This window comes from Bacillus rossius, chromosome 5 (assembly GCF_032445375.1).
Source record: "Bacillus rossius redtenbacheri isolate Brsri chromosome 5, Brsri_v3, whole genome shotgun sequence".
NCBI lineage: Eukaryota > Metazoa > Arthropoda > Insecta > Phasmatodea > Bacillidae > Bacillus > Bacillus rossius.
The window spans coordinates 84,489,597-84,508,529 of NC_086333.1; the positions used below are offsets into that span (position 1 = coordinate 84,489,597).

General features: G+C 44.3%; 2 protein-coding genes across 2 annotated transcripts; both read right to left on the minus strand.

The window, feature by feature from the left end:
* Nucleotides 1-3,075: 3,075 nt before the first annotated feature.
* LOC134532173 (ragulator complex protein LAMTOR4 homolog) lies at nucleotides 3,076-9,855 on the minus strand. Its single transcript, XM_063368557.1, has 4 exons — nucleotides 9,634-9,855; nucleotides 8,279-8,360; nucleotides 5,504-5,624; nucleotides 3,076-5,152 (listed from the first exon to the last, which is right to left on the minus strand). Exons 2-4 carry the CDS (start codon nucleotides 8,348-8,350, stop codon nucleotides 5,049-5,051), a joined length of 297 nt encoding a protein of 98 aa, XP_063224627.1. The 5' UTR covers nucleotides 8,351-8,360; nucleotides 9,634-9,855; the 3' UTR covers nucleotides 3,076-5,048.
* Nucleotides 9,015-17,868, minus strand: LOC134532333 (uncharacterized). Its single transcript, XM_063368754.1, has 2 exons — nucleotides 17,586-17,868; nucleotides 9,015-9,106 (listed from the first exon to the last, which is right to left on the minus strand). Exons 1-2 carry the CDS (start codon nucleotides 17,866-17,868, stop codon nucleotides 9,015-9,017), a joined length of 375 nt encoding a protein of 124 aa, XP_063224824.1.
* Nucleotides 17,869-18,933: the final 1,065 nt, after the last annotated feature.

Genomic DNA, 18,933 nt, shown 5'->3' on the forward strand with positions numbered 1-18,933 from the left:
GCACACCATCGTGGGAACATGTTGTTCATGTCTTGTCCCGACAATTAAATATTTATAGCTAAATATTATAAAAGCCAAGTTGGTAGCGTATGTTCCCCTTAAAATTTTAAGAAGTCAAAAACATGCAAAGCTTAGTTTTTTTTTAATTTAGTACCTCGGGTTTAAAATAGTGGTAACCCTCAGAAGAATTAAATTCCCATTCAACATGTTTTAGATGTGTTCATTACCCACGATTAAGTTCATAAAATAACAAAAAACATAAATGGAAGAAAGCTTCATAACAAAATGAGTTCTGATTTCCTTAACATTATCTGCCTTGTGGCCACAACTCATGAGAATGCAGGTAGGTCATCTGTGTTCGCTTGAATCGCCCCAAGGAGACCACGGGCTGGCGGTAGTTGTGAGGGTTGTCGCGGTGTTCTGTAGCCACGTGACTGCCTGCCGTCCGACTGGTTCATTCACGCCGAGTCTAATTAGTTTGAGTTTATTTAGTAGGGTTTTCCTTAAGCTTCCACGTTCTTAAGGTGGGTTTATGATTGAAAATTAAGAATTAAGACTTAAGACTTAGTCGTGTACTTACCATATGACTCTATGTAAACTAGTGGAATGGTTTATGATTGTCATGTGTGAATTTTGACGGGTCGTGTGCGAACCATATGATGACTTAAAGACTTAACAGAAATGGTTATATTTTATATTTTTCGTTAAGACTTAAGGGAAGCGACCAATCACAACAAACTGGAACCTTTCAACCGGAAGTTTATGTCTTATTATTGGACCGAGCGAGGCAGTATTTTGGGTTAGAATCTGTATATTTGTCATTTATAATCATCATCCATTTCGAAAAATAGATATCCCATTTGTCAATAACCTATTTCAAACCTGCTTCTCCGTTTCGAACAATGGCCGACCATGTGTTTTGTGCTGTGATTGGTTAGAATTAACGACTTCTATGTCAATCATAAACTGGAATACGTAATTTTGACTTAATCGTGTGTTCGATGTTAAGTTATAATTCTTAAGGAAATCAATCGTAAACCCAGCTTTAAAACCACGAAGACATCGCTGCGACATCCCATTCACTGATGTGCGACTGACAGAGCTTCAAAAGGATAAAGCTTGCCAAAAGCTTTTTTTTTTTACATAAAAAAACACTTTTCATACAGCAATAAAAATTTTACTTAGACAAGGAAGTTATTATGCAACCAAAGACAAAGTGAGAAATCGTATGGATTAATTTTTTAATAAGTTTAGTTTTTCCCCTTGGTAAATCTGATGTATAGTGGCTGTAAATTTAACCAAATACTGAAAATACACAAAAATTATAAGCCATTGATTCTAAAAGAATATTACCAGCAGAATTGAATTTTTTTTATATATAATTTCCTTCAACACGTTACTTGAAAAAAATAATGCAACTTATGTGTTTTCAAGTGAAATATATTTCTGATCAGCTCTAGACTAAATGAGATGAAATTTTCCTTCTTGATGGGCTAATTTAGAAATGTATTCATCTAAGATTATTTTAAGAAGTATAAAAGAGCATTTACATTTGATTGCGATATATACGCAGTCGTAAAATAACATGCATTTAATTTTCAGTGTGTCTACGGCCACAGTAATTGAAGTAGTCATCTTAATACCTAGTTCATATTGATGAGTCATGCATTTTTAATATGTTATTTTCTTATTTTGTGTTAGTTTATTACTGTGTTGTATAACTAATTAACCTTTTTGAGTACTAAACCATTTTTTTTAAGAAATAACTTAGAAACAAGCAAAGTTAAAGATAAAATAAGTCCTCTTCCTAACCTAAAATCCTAAGTTAAAGAAAAACCACCTCGCATTCCTATTAATTGTCTGTTTGAATATCAATAATGTACGGACATTCACTTTCTTGTAAATTTATTTCCGTTAAAAAGTTGATGTAATTATATAATTTTTAAATTACTTTTTTTTTTTAATCAATATTTAAAATTTTTTGTACACCTAACTAGATAATATAACAGAATAAATGGGCATAAATATGCATTAAAAGTTTTTAGAACAATTGAAGAAAAATACTATTAATTACATATTGCATAAGGTAAAGTATATATAACATAACAATGAAGTATATACAAAACTAAATAAAAATGCGATGACAGGGTCTACAAATGTCTTGGCCTTCATGTTTTGTTCATTGGACCTTGCACTTTACCGTTATGCTACACGCGCACACAACCTACAACCTTGAGCTGTTACCTCAAAAACTGAAAGAAGCTAGTTCAACCATGAATTCTCATTAAAGTTGTGTTTATTTCATATTAAAATTATTTAAATCTAAAAAATATATACATTTGTGATACACCAATATTTCTGGTACGTTTCCCGATGTCCAGAAACGCAAACAAATGCAGGTGCATGCTCACACACACACGACTCCGCCATCTTGCCAGCTCCGGCTCGTGGGCGTAGCAGATCAGATAACGCAACTCCCCAGCAATCAACACTAGCGGTAGCGCCTGGCAGTCCGCAGTGCTCGGAGGCTACAGCAAGCAGGCCCGACGCTGGCGGAGGACGAGTTGTGAGCGAGAGTCACACGACGAGGCTACAGGTCCCGCCACCTGACAGGCCGAAAGGGAGGCCTTGACCCACCACCATCACCCACGCGGTCAGCACAGAGACGCGAGCGACCGGACTTACAGACACTGGCCGAGTGTTTGCAGAGAGCTGGACCTGAGCAGCAACCCTTGCCATTTCAAACCAAATGGCCAAAACACATTCAGGCAAGACTGACGCCCCAGTTCGCGAGTCTAGCGTGGCATCATGCCGTAACAATGACTCCCCATTCATTCCGTTGTGACACTAGTCCCAGTGTGATCCCATCGGGAACTACAAACATTCAAAATGGCATGACTGGGCCAGGGGTGGCGGTCAGCACCACAGCACCACAGCACCACAGCACCAGCCAAGGAGACGTGGCACGTGCTAGGAATTGAAGGAAAAGAAAGGTTCGAGATGACACTCACTGACACAGCAGCTAATGATTGGGAGAGACATGTCTACATCGAACATTAATAACAAAAGAAAACATTACCTAAATGTATGTTTATTATTGATTACATAGGCATCAGTACAGATTATCAAGTCAGGTAACATACATTATCATTATCAACAATCAACAACTAGGCTGTTCATGATTCATTCCATCATACCAAACCATTTATCTTTTTAAGGAAGACAAAATGTATAAACTAGTCAACAATACTTGCTTCTTAAAATATAATCCAACATCGAATCAACAATATAATAACAATAGCTTCACAAGTGAAAAATATTTTACAGTGCAAAGAATGTAAACTTTTTTACGTAGTTAAATAAGTAAAGTTTCTGACCAACTTAGTGGCTCAAAGAACGACAGCTTAGGATTAAATTGGATCCAAATTATTTGTTCAGAGCTTCAATATTTACAGCAAGCCTGTAATAAGAAGCAAGGGAGTGGATGCTTGACAGAAGTAGATCTAATAAGAGCTTAAGTCTCACATACTAACACAGATGACCTTCACAAAATTATACAGAAATATGGTAAATTAAAAGCAATGCAAACTTAAAATGAATGTAAAATTAGAATTTTTTTTTTTAATTTTGAGAGTTTTGTAGATGATTATAAACTTCTATATTTCAAAGCTTTCAGGAAATGTGAATTCCCACTACCTACATGATGGTATGAGTACTGTAAATTTTATACAATACACATATTAATACTTAAAACCTTTAAAAATTTTAATTTTCCATTTAAATGACACTTTGACTGGTATGTAATGTTTAAAATTTCAGGATTATTTCCTAGTTAGTGCCCAATGTGACTTTATAAGATTATTTGCAACTGCGAGAACTCTAAGAGGACTTGAGGTACAATACCACTGATTTGATGGCACTCTTAGACCATGAGGGTTGTAAATATCATAACAATGTTGTAGTCATCATATGAAAGGAGTCAGTAATTCATCTGGAAGGATTCCCACAGGAAGGCAACAGAATTTCTGTCAATGTGGAAACATACATAGAAAGTTAAGCATTAATTTACATACAAAAATACAACAAAAGATTTTAATAGGATGTTGAATCAACCTTCCGCCAACTAGAAATATGGATTCAGTTTTCTTGTGAGTTCAAGCAACATGGCTGTCGAGCTGACTCTTGTATCTGCAGACATCTCAACACCACTCCATCGCAAACAGCAGAGAAGTCAACCTGAATGCCCTGACTCATGGCGCATGCAACCACCGCAGTTACAGAGAATCAGCAGAGCTTCCTGATTGGCCCAGGAGGCACGTAGCCGCTGATTTTCAAAAGACTCAAGCCAATCACGCAGCAACCTCTTCCCAGACAAAGCAGATTCCACAGAACTTCAGTAGATGGTTGAAATTAAATTAAATTGTAAAATATAGCTCATTGAATACAAAAAAAAATCATGTTTGCATTGAGTGCTTTTACGTTCCCACGCAGTCACGTGGAGATACAAACACACACCAGCCGAGTCTGGTACGTCCGCAGCACAGGCAGGGCGACCACACTAATGTATAATAACTCTCCCCTGGCTATCCTGATGATCATTTTAGATTTGTTCCACTAATTATATGAAAATAATTTACCAAATATGCAATTTTCTGAAATAAATGATGACAATCCAGGCTTCACCAGTGCCACAGATGGCCTAGTTACTATATATCCAACAGGATCTTGCTCACATCTTTTTATAGTGAGTATGATTAAGCACTTACCATCTAAAAAAAAAATTCTGACATATCATGTGTGATGGCCGAATGGAGCATGACATTTTCCTCCCGAATCTGCCACACTTTACAAGGTTTCAAGTGAATTCACATAATTCCCCTGACCAATAGCTACAATCCTGATCATCGAGAACGTGGAGCCCCTGTGGGGTGATACTGCGCCAGTCACAGCAGCACGTCGCCGCCTGAGAGGCGTGTCCAGGCCACGCCCAGCAGGCACAGCAGGCAGCGCACCAGCTGCGCCAGCTGGCAGGCGGCGACACGCACGTCCTACGCCACGGCCGCGTCCGGCCGGCTCTGCACGCACCTGCGTTTCACCACCAGCAGCCTCTTGTTGGACAGGCACACCACGTAGCTGTGGTCCTCGTACGTCACTGCAACCCACGAGCCTCTGTCCGTTATCCTCTCCACTCCACCGGCACGCTGCGTCTCACTGCCGTGAGTCACGCAACACAGCAAGCCACGTCCACCCTCTGTCAGCACTCCCCTCCGCTCCACTCCGCCGGCACTCTGCGTCTCCGTGCTTTTAACTGTCTCATAGTAGGCACTAGCACTAACTTAACACAATCCCCGTGGATAAATCCCCAAAGATTAAGAATGTTACTCTGACAGCCAATTCATGGAAAATTGTTTCCTTTCTTTCCTTTCCAGTGAAAATGTGTCACTCGAAACGGACCACAAAAGTACCAAGTGTGAAGGCCTCCGTGCGTGACCGTGCCACGCACCTGAGATCCTCTTGAAGGCCTCGTCGGCGGGGAAGGCGGCCGGGTCCACGCAGCTGGTCAGGGACACGAGACCCGTGATGACGTTGGCGACCCGCTCGTTGTTCTCCAGCTCCCCGCCAGACTGCAGCACACACAAGTGCCTCATCCTGGCTCATCACGCTCCCCACTCAGCCTCCCCCCTCGCCGGACGCCAACAGATCAGTTCACCGAGAGATAGGAGGTTGGGGCGACGAGGTGCGGCTCCGAGAGGCGAATACGATGGACTGGCCCTGAGACGCGGTGTCGTGACCTCCAACTGACCGTCATGTCATCATATTCGAAATTGAGCCGAAGGTAAAATAAAATATACGTGTCGTTTTAAAAAACACATCGGAACAATTTTAACCTTTACTTAAATCATGGCAGTCTTTATAAAGTTTCATAAACACATATCCCTCTGGGCACGGTGTGTCCAACAGGTGCTGCATGGTCCAACTCTGTCCTTAACCTTTACCCTGGAACCACAACACTCAGGGGTGTGGACTAACACTAATACTACAGGGGACGTGGCAGCTCTTGCGGTGCCGGACTAGCACAGACGCTCACTCGCACGTGGGCGGGCATAGAAGGGGGAGGCTTCAGGGAGGACGGCAGAGCTGAGCATGGACATGTTGTACAACACTGTTACATGATTTAGGATTTGAAGTGCACTACATCAGTATTCCACACACAGGCAGTCTGCCCGACGAGGGGCTAGGGTGCTTGCATGTCAGCTATTATTTTGAACCATATCTTAAAAAAGGAAAACTATAAATTATTTAAACACTTGAGCTGATCATTAAAGTGTCAAGAAGAATATGATTGTTCAAGTAGCGAGTATACACTTGCAAAAGTATGCCTCGTGTGGCACTGTGAGTATAACTGTCCCAGCATATTTCCTATTTAAAATAGAAATATAAGAAGAAAATATTTAAATTTTGTAAAAAAATATTGAAATCAGTGTAGTGATTTTTGAAAGTATTTATTTGTAACAACTTAAGATTGGTAGTTTTGGTACTTTTTTAAGAAAGCATATAGTAAATGAATTTTCTTTGCCAATTTTTTTTTATTTACTAAGATCTGGGATTTAATTAAAATTAGTAAAATTGATTCATTTTTGCTCAACATAGAATAGGGGTTAATTATTTTGTGAAATACCTTTTGCGCTCCTGAGTACAAATATTTTAAGCCAAATACGTTATAGAGGCATTGAAGTCGACCTGGGCTTCGCCCCCCTGAGCCCAACTCTCACCCGTCCTCACCGGCGTCACACCAGCGTCACACCGGCGTCACACAGCCCGTCACAGATCCATCATGCAGTGTGCGTACCCCTTTTCAACCAAATAAGTAAATGATTAAATTTATTCCTTTTTTGATACCCAAGGGGTTTTTTTCAGCAGACTAGCTTGAAGTGCCCTTACAACGCAATTTAAGTAATTCTAAAATATTTAACAGAGACTTGGCTGAACTGGGCAATATTTTCAATTTTATAAGCCAAATTCCTGTATATTAATTAATAACGAGGGCATGAAGGATGTGGTTTAAAGCACCCACGGCACAAACTGAAATGAGTGTAACAGTTGTTTGTTTGGCGAGGGGACGCCATGATGCTCTGCCGCCCAGTCTTACATCACCGGCCGAGACAGGACGCGTCGGCACCCGGGGGACTTCATCCATTGCCATCGCTGACCCGGTAATTTGGTTTTCATCCGTATTTAATCTGAAACACTTTCCTCAGGGCCTGCCTCCGGTGGCAGACTGCACCTTTTTGTCGAAAGTGATTTTTGAATTGCGATATATTTTAAAATATCGCAAACTGCAACTGTTTTATATTTTTGTGTAAGAATAAATAATTGTATGAACAACGTAATAATAAACTAGCTGCAGTAACTGGCATTGCTTGGGCTGAACACTGGGTGATATAATGTACGCGAGTTAAAGCAAAATGGATAGCTCTCTACATGACAGTGTGAAATAACACACAATTAGGTACTCTTTGTATGCCTATGACATATGATTATTTGTTTACCCATGGCGATCAGTTGAACTGTTTACAAGTCGACGCGCTGCAGCGCCATCTAGCAGAGTTACAAAAAAACCTTCTCCAAGAAAAAACACTTCGATGTGCCAATTGTTATGGCAATCGGTCAAACGGAGTCAGAATTTATCAATGTCATACATACCAACATCAAATTTTATATATAAAATGTTTATTATGGCACCCGCTGGCGAGTTAACACCATAAACTTTATCTACGAACCATCGCAGATGAATCACAAACCTTTTACAGAAAGCCGTATTTAAATCGGTCCAACCATTTTGGATGTAAACACGAACATTCATTTTTTGCACACACAAACAACCTCTCACCCTAAAAGCATACACCTTCTTCTGTCGCAGGTAACAAAATGTAAGTTAGCAGAAGAGTGCTATTTGGATTTTTTTGTCACTTTTGAGACCAGTCCATTTTCTTTACTTTCTCGTGACTTCAGGACTATTGTGCCCTGTGGACATCCTCAATTTATAACTCATGCCAAACTTCTTTTACTTTTTTTTTTTTTTTACATTTTACATTAAAGAAATAATCATAAAAACTTAGGGTAGTTTTAAACACTCTGTGTTAGTGAGTTGCGGATGGTGAAGCAGTGAACGGATCGTGGAGGTACCACCTCACCACACAACCCTGCAGTAGGAAGAGCTGACACGTGTGCCCGAGGGCTGTCGCGACATCGGCGAGGCTCTGGAGGGGGCACTCACCGCCACCACGGCCCCGTCCTCCGTCAGCACCAGGTAGCCCACCTGGTCCGGGACCCGCTCCAGGTGCAGCATGCTGGCCGCTCTGCAACAGGCCCGCCACCCTCGACACCAACGCCGCGTGAACTGTGCCTTATTCAAGACCCTGCTGCCTCTACCGCCTTGTCCTCCAGTTCGTTTCACTGCGAGTCCACAGAAACAATAAGTCGGCAAAAATATGACAGTTCATTTTTTAATAGCTGAATATTGCCATTGCGATATTTAAAACATTTTACTTCTATTTAATGCTTTATTGGTTTGTTAGGTTAGGTTTGATACATTAATAACATACCACATGTTCAATACGTATTTAATAACACAGCTGAGTTGACCAAAGAAAAATTTTTTTGTGACAAGAATCAGTAAAAAATGAAAAAATCTAACCTCTGAAAAATATATATGAATGAAACCAAACAATCACCAATAACTACGAAATATAAAAGGACCATTAAATAGTTAATCTTCTCTTAACTGCAATCGTATTCATCAACGTACTTAACATGGCAGAAAATTATCCTTCCATGAACATGTAACTGGAAAATAATTCTGCCTCGGGTAATAAAAAATACAATTACAGCTCTGCAGTTTTACAGTACGATCAGATGAAACATCGAGAAGTAAATAAATCATTGCCAGATTATTGTATCTCCTAGATAATCACGTGCTCTACTCCCTCCGAGACGTCAGCTCCCCGCCCGCCTCAAGTCCTACCCCCTCTCCTGACCGCCTGTCCCGGATCCTCCACGTAGTGCCAGCGGCCGAGCCTCGCTTCTCCCTCGCCAGAACTCTCCTCTGGGAAACCTCGCAACTCTCGATGACTCACAGTGAGCCCACATGCCCCACACTTCAGCCTTCTACTCCACGGACACACACCTGATGAACACAAGCCAAAATCAGCTGATAGCCAATATTTTCATGGGTAGTTTCCAGCGGCCAATAATCTGGCTTGGATGTGTTGACATTTTCCTTGGCTGGCAACATGGATCCGAGTGGTTAAAGAGGTTCGCAAAGTTTCATCCTCGGTTCCCTCAGGCCATCTAAACTGTCACATGTCAATTGGGAACCAATGGAAGCCTTCCTTTCCGAGAAGTCCTAATCTCAAAGGAAAACTGCTCCCCACTCCATGGAATTTTTAAATAAATCTTCCCATTTAGGTTTCTATATTACTGCCTGTTACAATGTTTTAGGACAGCAAAATCAGACGAGCTATCGCTTAAAGAATTATGATAAACAAAAACTATACTTATATAAAATTGAGTGATTATTAATTAGAGGTTACAGAATACATAACAAAAGCTACTTATTTTGTTACAACATACCTGTTGCAAATCCTCGATGTGTTTTACAAAAGTAGGTTTACAATATATTTATTTCCTCAAATCGTACAGCTGTATATTACATATAAATTATAGCAATGATTTAACTGTTTCTAAGAACATTACAGAATTTTTACGTAAATAACAAAATGTCCTTCAGCTCAAACGTCCGTAAACAGATGAACAGATCAGCCAGCTGATAGGTCACTTAGAATGAGTAGTAATAGGATAGTGCAACTCATGACAAGTTCCATCGGGAAGCCTAAAATGCAAAAGGAGTCGGAATATGCCCGAATACGCCCAAAGAATTCAGCTTCAGCCTACCCGGCTGTTTTTATCTTCTTCTGTAGACCGATAACAAAACGATTATGTTTATGATTATAAATACTCCTAATTAAATATTATGGTCAAAATATAATTTTCCATTTTTTTTTGTCAGAAGTCTCATGTTTTGTTTCAGGTACCAATTATCTGTTTAGTAATACAAAGGTTTTAAAATAATTTTATTAAGTTAAGCCCTGTAAAATAATTTCAATACCCTTCAAAAGACTGTTATTATAGCAATATCGTTCATATTTTAGTTTATATTGCGTGATGTGTATCAGAAAGATAATTCAGTAATAATTAAAAAAATATATCTTCATGTATTGCTTGGAGCTTATTTGATGTTTTTCAAGATATTTTAGCTTTCACACACACACACACACACATACATTGATGCCGCCTGTATGTGCTCCCTTTGATCGCACAGGCCGTTATGTGTCCTCAACACCTGATCAGGACAAGCGATGAAGCTCCGGCGCGAGACGCTATCGTGTTGACCGCCGAAGGAAGAATCCCTCTCTCTTCCAGGTGACATGTGGTTAAGTTTGAGCGAGAGGCCCGGAGTCTTAGGGAGTATGAGAAATGGCCTCTGATTGGCTAAAATAAACCCGGCCTAACTTAAAGGGGCCTCAGAGGTGCAAAGCAGAGCGCTCTGTTGGGGACATCAGGAACTGACTCTGTGTTGGTACACAAGAGACCCAGGGGGGGGGGGGGGGAACTAGCGATAGCTTGTACCCTATGGAGCCCACTGGTGCGAGCTCTGTCGGGGGGGAAAGTAACTTAGATTAAGTTGGGTCGCGGCCGCCAGAAAGCTCGCTCCGACGCCTAAAAGAAAGTAATTTAGTTCGCCGTGCCGCCCGGAGATGGAACAAGCTGTCCGTTCGCCAGCCTGGGGTCTGTTATAGCACGGGGAGGTAGTTTATCCAGATGGAAGGATCTGAATGGACAGAGTGGAAAAAGAAAGGGGGGGTAATGCTGCGTAGTGGGAAAGGCTGCCTACAGGACTCCCGAGGCGTGTCAGGACCGACCGTAACCTGTGCCAGTGAACCTGACCAAAGTTGCTTCGGCCAACTGTAGCTTGAGCAACAGGTGTGCCTAGGAGGGCTGACCGAAGCTATGGTAGCGAGTGGCAGGACGTGCGCGGGGCACTGAAGGGGTGCGAAATTTCACTCGCGTACGTGCAGAGAAGCGAGGAGACATGAGGCGACAGCTTAAACAGGACCTGAGTGATGTGGGAGCCCGTGGATAAAACGGCCGGAGACAAAATTAAGTAGGAGAGTACAATACTGGGATAAAATTTCGATAGGCTGTAACAGGCTACAGAAAAAAAAAAAAACCTAAAATATTTGACGCCGCAATCAGTGCTCCCTCTGAGAGCACAGGCCGTTATGTGTCCTCAACACCTGATCAGTGCCGTGCCACCAACACGCCCGTGCGTGCAACGTAGTGCAGTGCCCCGAACGGCGTGACGTCAGTCACGGCCTCCTACGTGTGCAAAGCGCCCGGCCGGGTGTGGCACTGCGCAACCAAGTAATCTGTTCATGTATTCGATAAAACAAGCAAAAACTAAAACTTGTAAAATAGCCAATAATTAATGTTAATTAAATAATCATTTTGTAAACCAATATCGTTCACAACACTGGCCGAAATCATCTTCCCGCGCTTCACAGTGACGTCGTACCGACCATGGCCTTTAAGCCCGTGCTCCGCAACGCCAGTACCGTATCCCGTTTTCGGAGCGCGCCCCTTGCCCAGCCAGATTGAGTCAGGCGAGCGCCCCGGGCGTGACCCCAATAGACAACAAACCTCATTAACAGTCACCGCAGCCACTGGCCTTAATTAAAATGCCCGATACTATGATCGTGTCAGATTAGAAGAAATCCAACTAAAATAGCTCACAGTGAGACAATATGTTGATAAATTTACAGTCGCCAACTTTATGCCACAATTCAAATAATTAAATACTACTATAAAACAGTTGTTAAGCCTTAAGCACACAATTACCAGGTGCTACCTTTTAATTGAGCACCTGGAACGTGTTTTTAGCTTATAATAGAGCAAATTAAGTTAATATAAGTTTTTTGACGCCGACTCACAAAGAAGAGAAAGTTTCACTTCTTTGCGAGGCGGCCATGTCCGGCAGTCTCGAACCACTCCGCGCCGGGAACAGACGTGTGTCCGTGAGCAGCATCCAAGTTTTCTTTCTGTGGTTATTTTATTCTATACTAAATATTTAAATTCAAACCTCTTATTAATTCATAGCTGCCCACGTCGACTCGGCGCGTATTTTACGGAACCGGGCCTATCCCGACCGTCTTCATCGTGATACCGCGCTGCAGATCGTATCACTCACGTGTTTCGCCGAATTTAGGAGCCCGTTCATAGAGCCCCCCCCTGTACCCGTTAATGTTCGGCGCTGGCCGTCTCCAGCGAGCATCGACCCACGTCCCGCGAGACTGCCGTGGTAACCATTAGTGTCGCGTAGTGTTATGTTTTTTCTGTGTTAATTGTGTAACGGCTAGACATCGCCAAGTGTTGGTGAGAGTGTTTTGTAGCGGGACTAGATTAAAGGTAATTCTCACCAACTCATGTACACTAATTTTCCCGAGTCTCCCGTCCTCCACACGGCCGAGCGGCCTTCACAGTCAAGGGAGAGCCCTTCAGGGTAGATTCAAGCCATGTACCTGGCGGGGCACGCGGGGGCAGAGTACCCACGACCATAGGCGTGCGCACGGTAGGTGCCACAGGTGCCTTGGCACCACCATTAGGGTTAACGTTATTTTGTTTTTTACAAGCAGAAATAGTACATACTTACAAAAATCCGTATTATTTCCAAAAAAAATATGTTTTCCAATCGTGTCGAGTTACAGATAGGTGTTCATAACACTATCAGTATATCAATTATCAATCGAACTAACTATACACACGGAAACAAGCCAGGTGCAATTACTTGTGTTGTACACGCAGGCCGCGGCTACGAAACTTCTGAAATGTAAATACTTCTCCTAGTTCTCCTTGAATTACATAGAATGCGCGCTCGGTGTACACTGTTCACTCCACTGGGCAGGCGCACGGAATAATAGCCGCCGTCCGCCAGGGTTTATTTAAAAAAAGAGAGAGTTTAGTTAGTTAAAAGGATAGGCTTACTCAATGACTTATATGCAGTCGCCGAAAAAACATTTTTGTTGTATTCCAAAAGTTAAAACTTTTGCCCACTCTTATTTGTGTACTTTTATTATTTTAATATTTTACATATTTTAGGTATATTACAAAAACTCCCTTCATTTGTTGAGTTTAAAACATAACATTTGAGAATATTTTTTTCTAGCATTTATTTGGCGTCTTCAGAAAACATATAAGTACGGTTTTTCAAAGCCACCAGCATGAATTCCGTGCAAACAATTTGTGCAATTTACTTTATGGCTCAACAAAGCTTAAAACTGTAAATAGTTTAGTAGATTTGCTGGTGATTAATTATAACGTTCAAAGCCATAATTTGTCATAAAAAAAATTAAAAATTTTTACATCTGTGTATTTAATGTTTTTGTTCGGGAACACCTTAAATAGCACCATTTTGCGCTTTAAAATCCAAATTTTTCCGGGGGAGGACCCCCGGACCACCCCCCCTCCTCCGCTTTTGGCTCGGGGTCCGTGAATGACAGGGCTGTTGTGTAATCTGGCACCACCAATACTGAAGTCCTGCGCACGCCTATGCCCACGACCCCACACCAACAGCCTAGCAGCCTGCTAGCCTGGCGCCCCTCCGGACAACAAGAGCATCGCGACGTCCGTAGCGCCCGTCAGGTACCCCCCGGACCTTTCACAGAGGTCGGGTGACGGCAACAGTTTCCCGCGGAATTTTCCCCCTCCCTGGCCCCGGTGGCCAGGGAGGTTAGCCAGTCGCCATCCAGCACTCGCCAGGGCCGGCATCCCCGCGCACGGGGAGCATTCATCTTTCGCGCCAACCTCACCATTAACAGCAATAGGTAATTATAGTCAAACCGTTTCAACTGCTCCCCGGTCGGCCCTAACCGGCCGTACGATATTTCGTGCAGTCTTTCGATATAATGTGTGACTCGCCACCGGATCTTTCTTGTGCTACGTAAATTATTTAGGTGACCCGCCGTGGCACCTGCGCCTCACGCTATTGAAACTCCCCACGGGGAATTAGTTCATCGCCCACGCGGGGCGGCACTGTGCCAAACGTGAGACTAAGTTTACGGACGATTCATCAACTGGGATGTGCAACGGTCACGGACGCGATATCCCGCCGGATTCCGCCGTGCCAGTGCCCAGCATAACGTGGCCCTCGCCACCACGCGGAGTAGCCGCCATTGTGTGACCACCTGAGTGGGACACGTGAACTCGGCCCGAACCCGGGACCAACCCCTAGTGACTATAGTGTATTGTTTCTGTTGACGCCGACCGCCAATGCTCCTCTGTCGCATAGACCGCTATGCCTCATCAACGTCTCGTAAAAACGTGTGCACCGAACGCGCTCGTGCGCGCAGCAAAGTGCAGTGCGTGCGACGAGGCGAACACCATGCAACGAGTGCTGCACCGGCGGAAGGATCCGGCCGGGTGTGGCATGTCCCTCCGCCGCACTACAACAAATTATTTTAATTATGTTTTCCACAGGTTTTATTAAACATTATTTTCCATTAATTAATAATTCAGTCTTTGCAAAATCATGTTTCACTGTGCGATTTGTCCCGAACCTGGCCGGTTCAGTTTCCCGCGAAATTCACACGTTTCCGCGGGAGGGCTGGCGGGGGAGGGGGGTCGCGCGCGGCGACACAGGCAGTGTCCTTCGAGAGCTCACCCAGGCCGGCAGCCTGCGCGCAACGCGGAACCTTCAACCTTTGCATTCACCGACATGTAGTTTTCAATAGTGTAATTCCTTTTCAACCTTTTTGTACAGTTTCGCGGTCGGCCTAAATTTACCATGAGGTACTTAACTTAATTCAATCAGTGCTCCGAGATAAGTGTTCTACGTCATACGTAAGTACTGTGGGGAGATTATGTGGTTTTACGTCGGCGCTTCACGCCCAACCTAGCCTACAAACTACTTAGTTTTGGCCCGCACGGGGCAGCCAGCAGGCGACACGTGCCATCAAACTTAATAACGATTCAGTCCCTGGGACACACCTAGACACCACGTATAGTCGCCGGAGTCACGGGCCTACGTGCTGCTAGCCCAGTTTATCAAGTGTAATGTATTAGTGTAATAGTTGTTCGCCTAAGTGTAATTCGTCATGTCAGGGCTTATGTATCACCGTCGTACGGCAGTGCGCCACCAAACTTAATAACGATTCAGTCCCTGGAACACATCTAGACACCACGTAGAGTCGCCGGAGACACGGGCCTACATGCTGCTAGCCCAGTTTATTTAGAGTTAGGTAATAGTGTAGTGTATTGTGCGTCAAGATATCGTGTGCCATGTCAGAGTGTATTTTTTGTAACTATCGCATCACGTGTACGAGTCAGCCCCTCACGCGCATAAAAATCGTGAGCCGCCACTAAGGAAGTGAGCTGCGCGTGTGACTAGTCGCGTCGGGCAAACCGTTACGTCCAGAACGGGCAGCACCATGTATTGGGCTGTGCTGTATTAAATTCACCAACTATCTTCAGAAGCTTTGTGTTATTATTCAGGCGTCCCGAGTGGCCATAACAGCTCGGGGGGCCCTACTGCGTTGACCCCTACCTCTAGCCACAAGGCCGAACCTTCCCTGAGATCACGAACTGAACAAAAATCACGTCTAAATAGTCAGAGGTAGCGGGGACGGCGTCACTGTGTTAAGTTACTTTGTATAATCAGTCGTTAGCGTACTTCACGTTACGTCCCGCACAAACGGTCACGTGTACAGAAACGGGCTTGCCGCTCACCCGAGCATTCGTCTCGCATCTCGCCGGGTAACTACCCCTCTTAAAGTACTAGCCGCCGGGCTACCGAGCAACCGTAACAAGTACCGCCAATTGAGGGTGGTGTAAGCTGAGTGGAGGTCGACGATGATGCGGCCAGTCGCGTGAGAGTGCCATCTGTGACGTAGCGAAGTGTAACGTGTGCGACATAATAAATCAGTTAAAAGTACGTGTGTGTTTTTTTTAATACTGTGTCCTGGGAGGCCATAACAGCCCGGGGAGCCCTTTGCCGACGCGTCCCTGCCTGCAGCCACGAGGCCAGGAACCCCGCCCTTGAGATCAAAATTCAGCAAAACCTAATAATTTAGCGGAATTTCAAAACAGGCAGCGGGGACGGCGTCATATTTATTTAAATTATCCTAAGTCTAAAGATGAGCCAGGAGAATATGAAAATTTATGACTCAGCATGACTCCTTAAGAGTACCTTATTTTACGAATGCCTTTTAATATATTTTGTGGCCCTAAAGCCGATTTAATACATAGTGCTTACTGAGTGTATTTAATAATATATATATACAAAGTCTGGCTCCAGGTAATTGAGTAGCACACACAAGCGACAAACAGTCTCTGGTTTGATTGGTTATTTCCAAATATAAAATTACCATATAGATAATACACACAAATGTAGACCTTCTGTCAGTCGTTTCCCACATGGGTAATTAAACTAATAAAATTGTGAATTGTTTAGACATTAAATTTTATGTAAAGAATATATTAAAGCTTTATGGATGTGGCACGCAAGGGCACTGTCCCTCTCCTCTCCCAAAACGACTGTCTGGCACCCAGCAGGCGAAGGCATCTGTGACCACAAAGCTGAAGCTCCAGCCTCGGGATGTATGCAGGTACAGGCCCATAATGCACATGGCGAGGGTATGTAAGGAGATGTTGGGCCGTCGCGAAAACTGCTTTTCTTCCCCATCTGGGCAGTGGGACTTGCGTTGCTGACAAGGTAGACACACCCTGACATCCGTGACCATGCCCGGCCAATGGAAAATTCGCTTCACCTCCAGCAGTGTTCGCTCAGCACCAGGGTGACTGGTTAGTACGTGGTCATAGAGATAACAGAGAATGGTAGGCCTCGCTGCGTCGGATGTGTATGCCTGCCATTCACTGTTCCAGTGAAGGCCCTTCGTCTGGAGTAGCCATTCCAGACTACTGTGGTTTGGGACCACCTGTGTCCCACAGTCATCCAAGCGAGCTCGTCAATCCTGGTCGCGGTGCTGCTCGTCGCGTACTCGCACTATCAGCTCCGCCAGGGTTGGCAGGCTTTACCTAGGGAGGGATTGCAGGAGAACCACGCAATATCTACAAGGTATGTAACTGTGGCTCTGGATCGTCTATGGCGGACTTGGGTCCCGGAGGAAGAAGTTCTTCCCACCCCTGGTCATCGTGAAACTTGATGGCCATGTCCAGATGTCGGGACAACTCGTCAGCCAGTTGGTTTCCAGAACATGATGAAGAAAAAACCCTGGAGCATCATGGCCCAACAAGTAAACTTGGACTTCAAGACCCTGTGTTGAGTCAAGCCAGCACAGGCACTGGCTGTCTGTACACAGCATGAACGGACGGCCCTCAAGGTGGTGCCGATAGCACTCTGGAGGGCCCAAGACTACCGCGAGGCACTCCTGCTCATTGACGTGGTAGCACCTCTCAGCTAGGCCGAACTTGGTGCTTGCATACTCGATGAGTTTTTGTCTCTCGTCACTCACCTGGTAAAGGACCGAGCCCATCCCGGCCGGTGTCAGTCTGGACGAAGAGCGGGCGGTCGGGCTTCAGGCGGGACAAGGTGTGGCAGTTACGAAATTGTTGTTTGACTTGGCGGAAGGCCTCGTCCGTAGCAGCTGTCCACCGGAACTTATTCTTCGGGGACAGGTGGGTCATCGAGGCAGTGACTGTCGCGAACGACCGGAGCCAATTCAGCAGCCCAATGAGTTCCTGGAGCTGCTTCCTTGTGCGCTGCGGCGGTTTAAGTTCACTGAGCTCCATCTGCATGGCCCGTGGCCGACAGCTCTCTGCCGTCGCGATGTGACCCAGGAACTCAATCTCCTCGGCCCCTCCCACATACGTGACCAGATGATCTCATCATCAAGGTAAGACGTGACAAACTTGCCAGTGTAGCCGTCCAAGACCATCATGGTCTGGAAAGTCATGGGAGTGTCCCATCAGTCCGAGCGGCATGGCGCAGAACTGAAAATACTGACCATCAGGTGCTGTGAACAGTCTTGGGGCGGTCGGCGGGACTCACTGGCATCTGCCAGTAGCCTGATTTGAGATCAATGGTCGTCATATCTTATCATCTCCCAGGCTGGCCAGGGCATCAGTAATGTTTATTAGTGGTGGCGGTGCTGGAATAGTGAGACGATTTATCGGTTTGAATTTCACACAAAAAAATAGGGTGCCATCCTTTTCGCCAGCCATCACTATTCAACAGTTATACGGGGAGGTGCTGGGCTTGATGACCCCCATCTCGCAGCATTTCGTCAATCTGTTCTTGTATAGCTTCCTGCTGCCGGGGCCCAAACCCAAACACCTTCTCGTACATCGGTTGATGTGGAACCATCGGGATGGAGTGTTCGGTGATCGTCGTGCGACATAACTTGTTCGCAGTGGTGAAGACCTGTGGTTGGCTCACTAGCACTCTGTTTTTGAGACCGGAGTACTCATCTGGCATGTTGTGCCGAAGATCATCCATTGAGAGACTGGGCGGGTGGCATTGTGAATTCAGCTTGAGAGTTGAAAAACCAACTCTGGTGTCAGAGTACAAAATCCATAATTGTGCTTTGGCGTGCACCAACACTTGGGAATATACCGTATTTACCCGAATAACCAGTACAGAATTATTTTTAAAATGTGTGCTGGAAAAACATGCTCATTGGAAACTTTACCACACCACACGGAAATTCTGCTATTGCTTGGACGTCTTGCACGTGGTTTGTGCGTGTGTTTGCGAGAAAGACGTTGCAATAATTACCGACTATTGCAATTGTGTTCATCTATGATGTAAAAGACTCAGTAAACGAGAACTCGAGTTGCAGGAGAAAGAAAGTTGTCATGGAG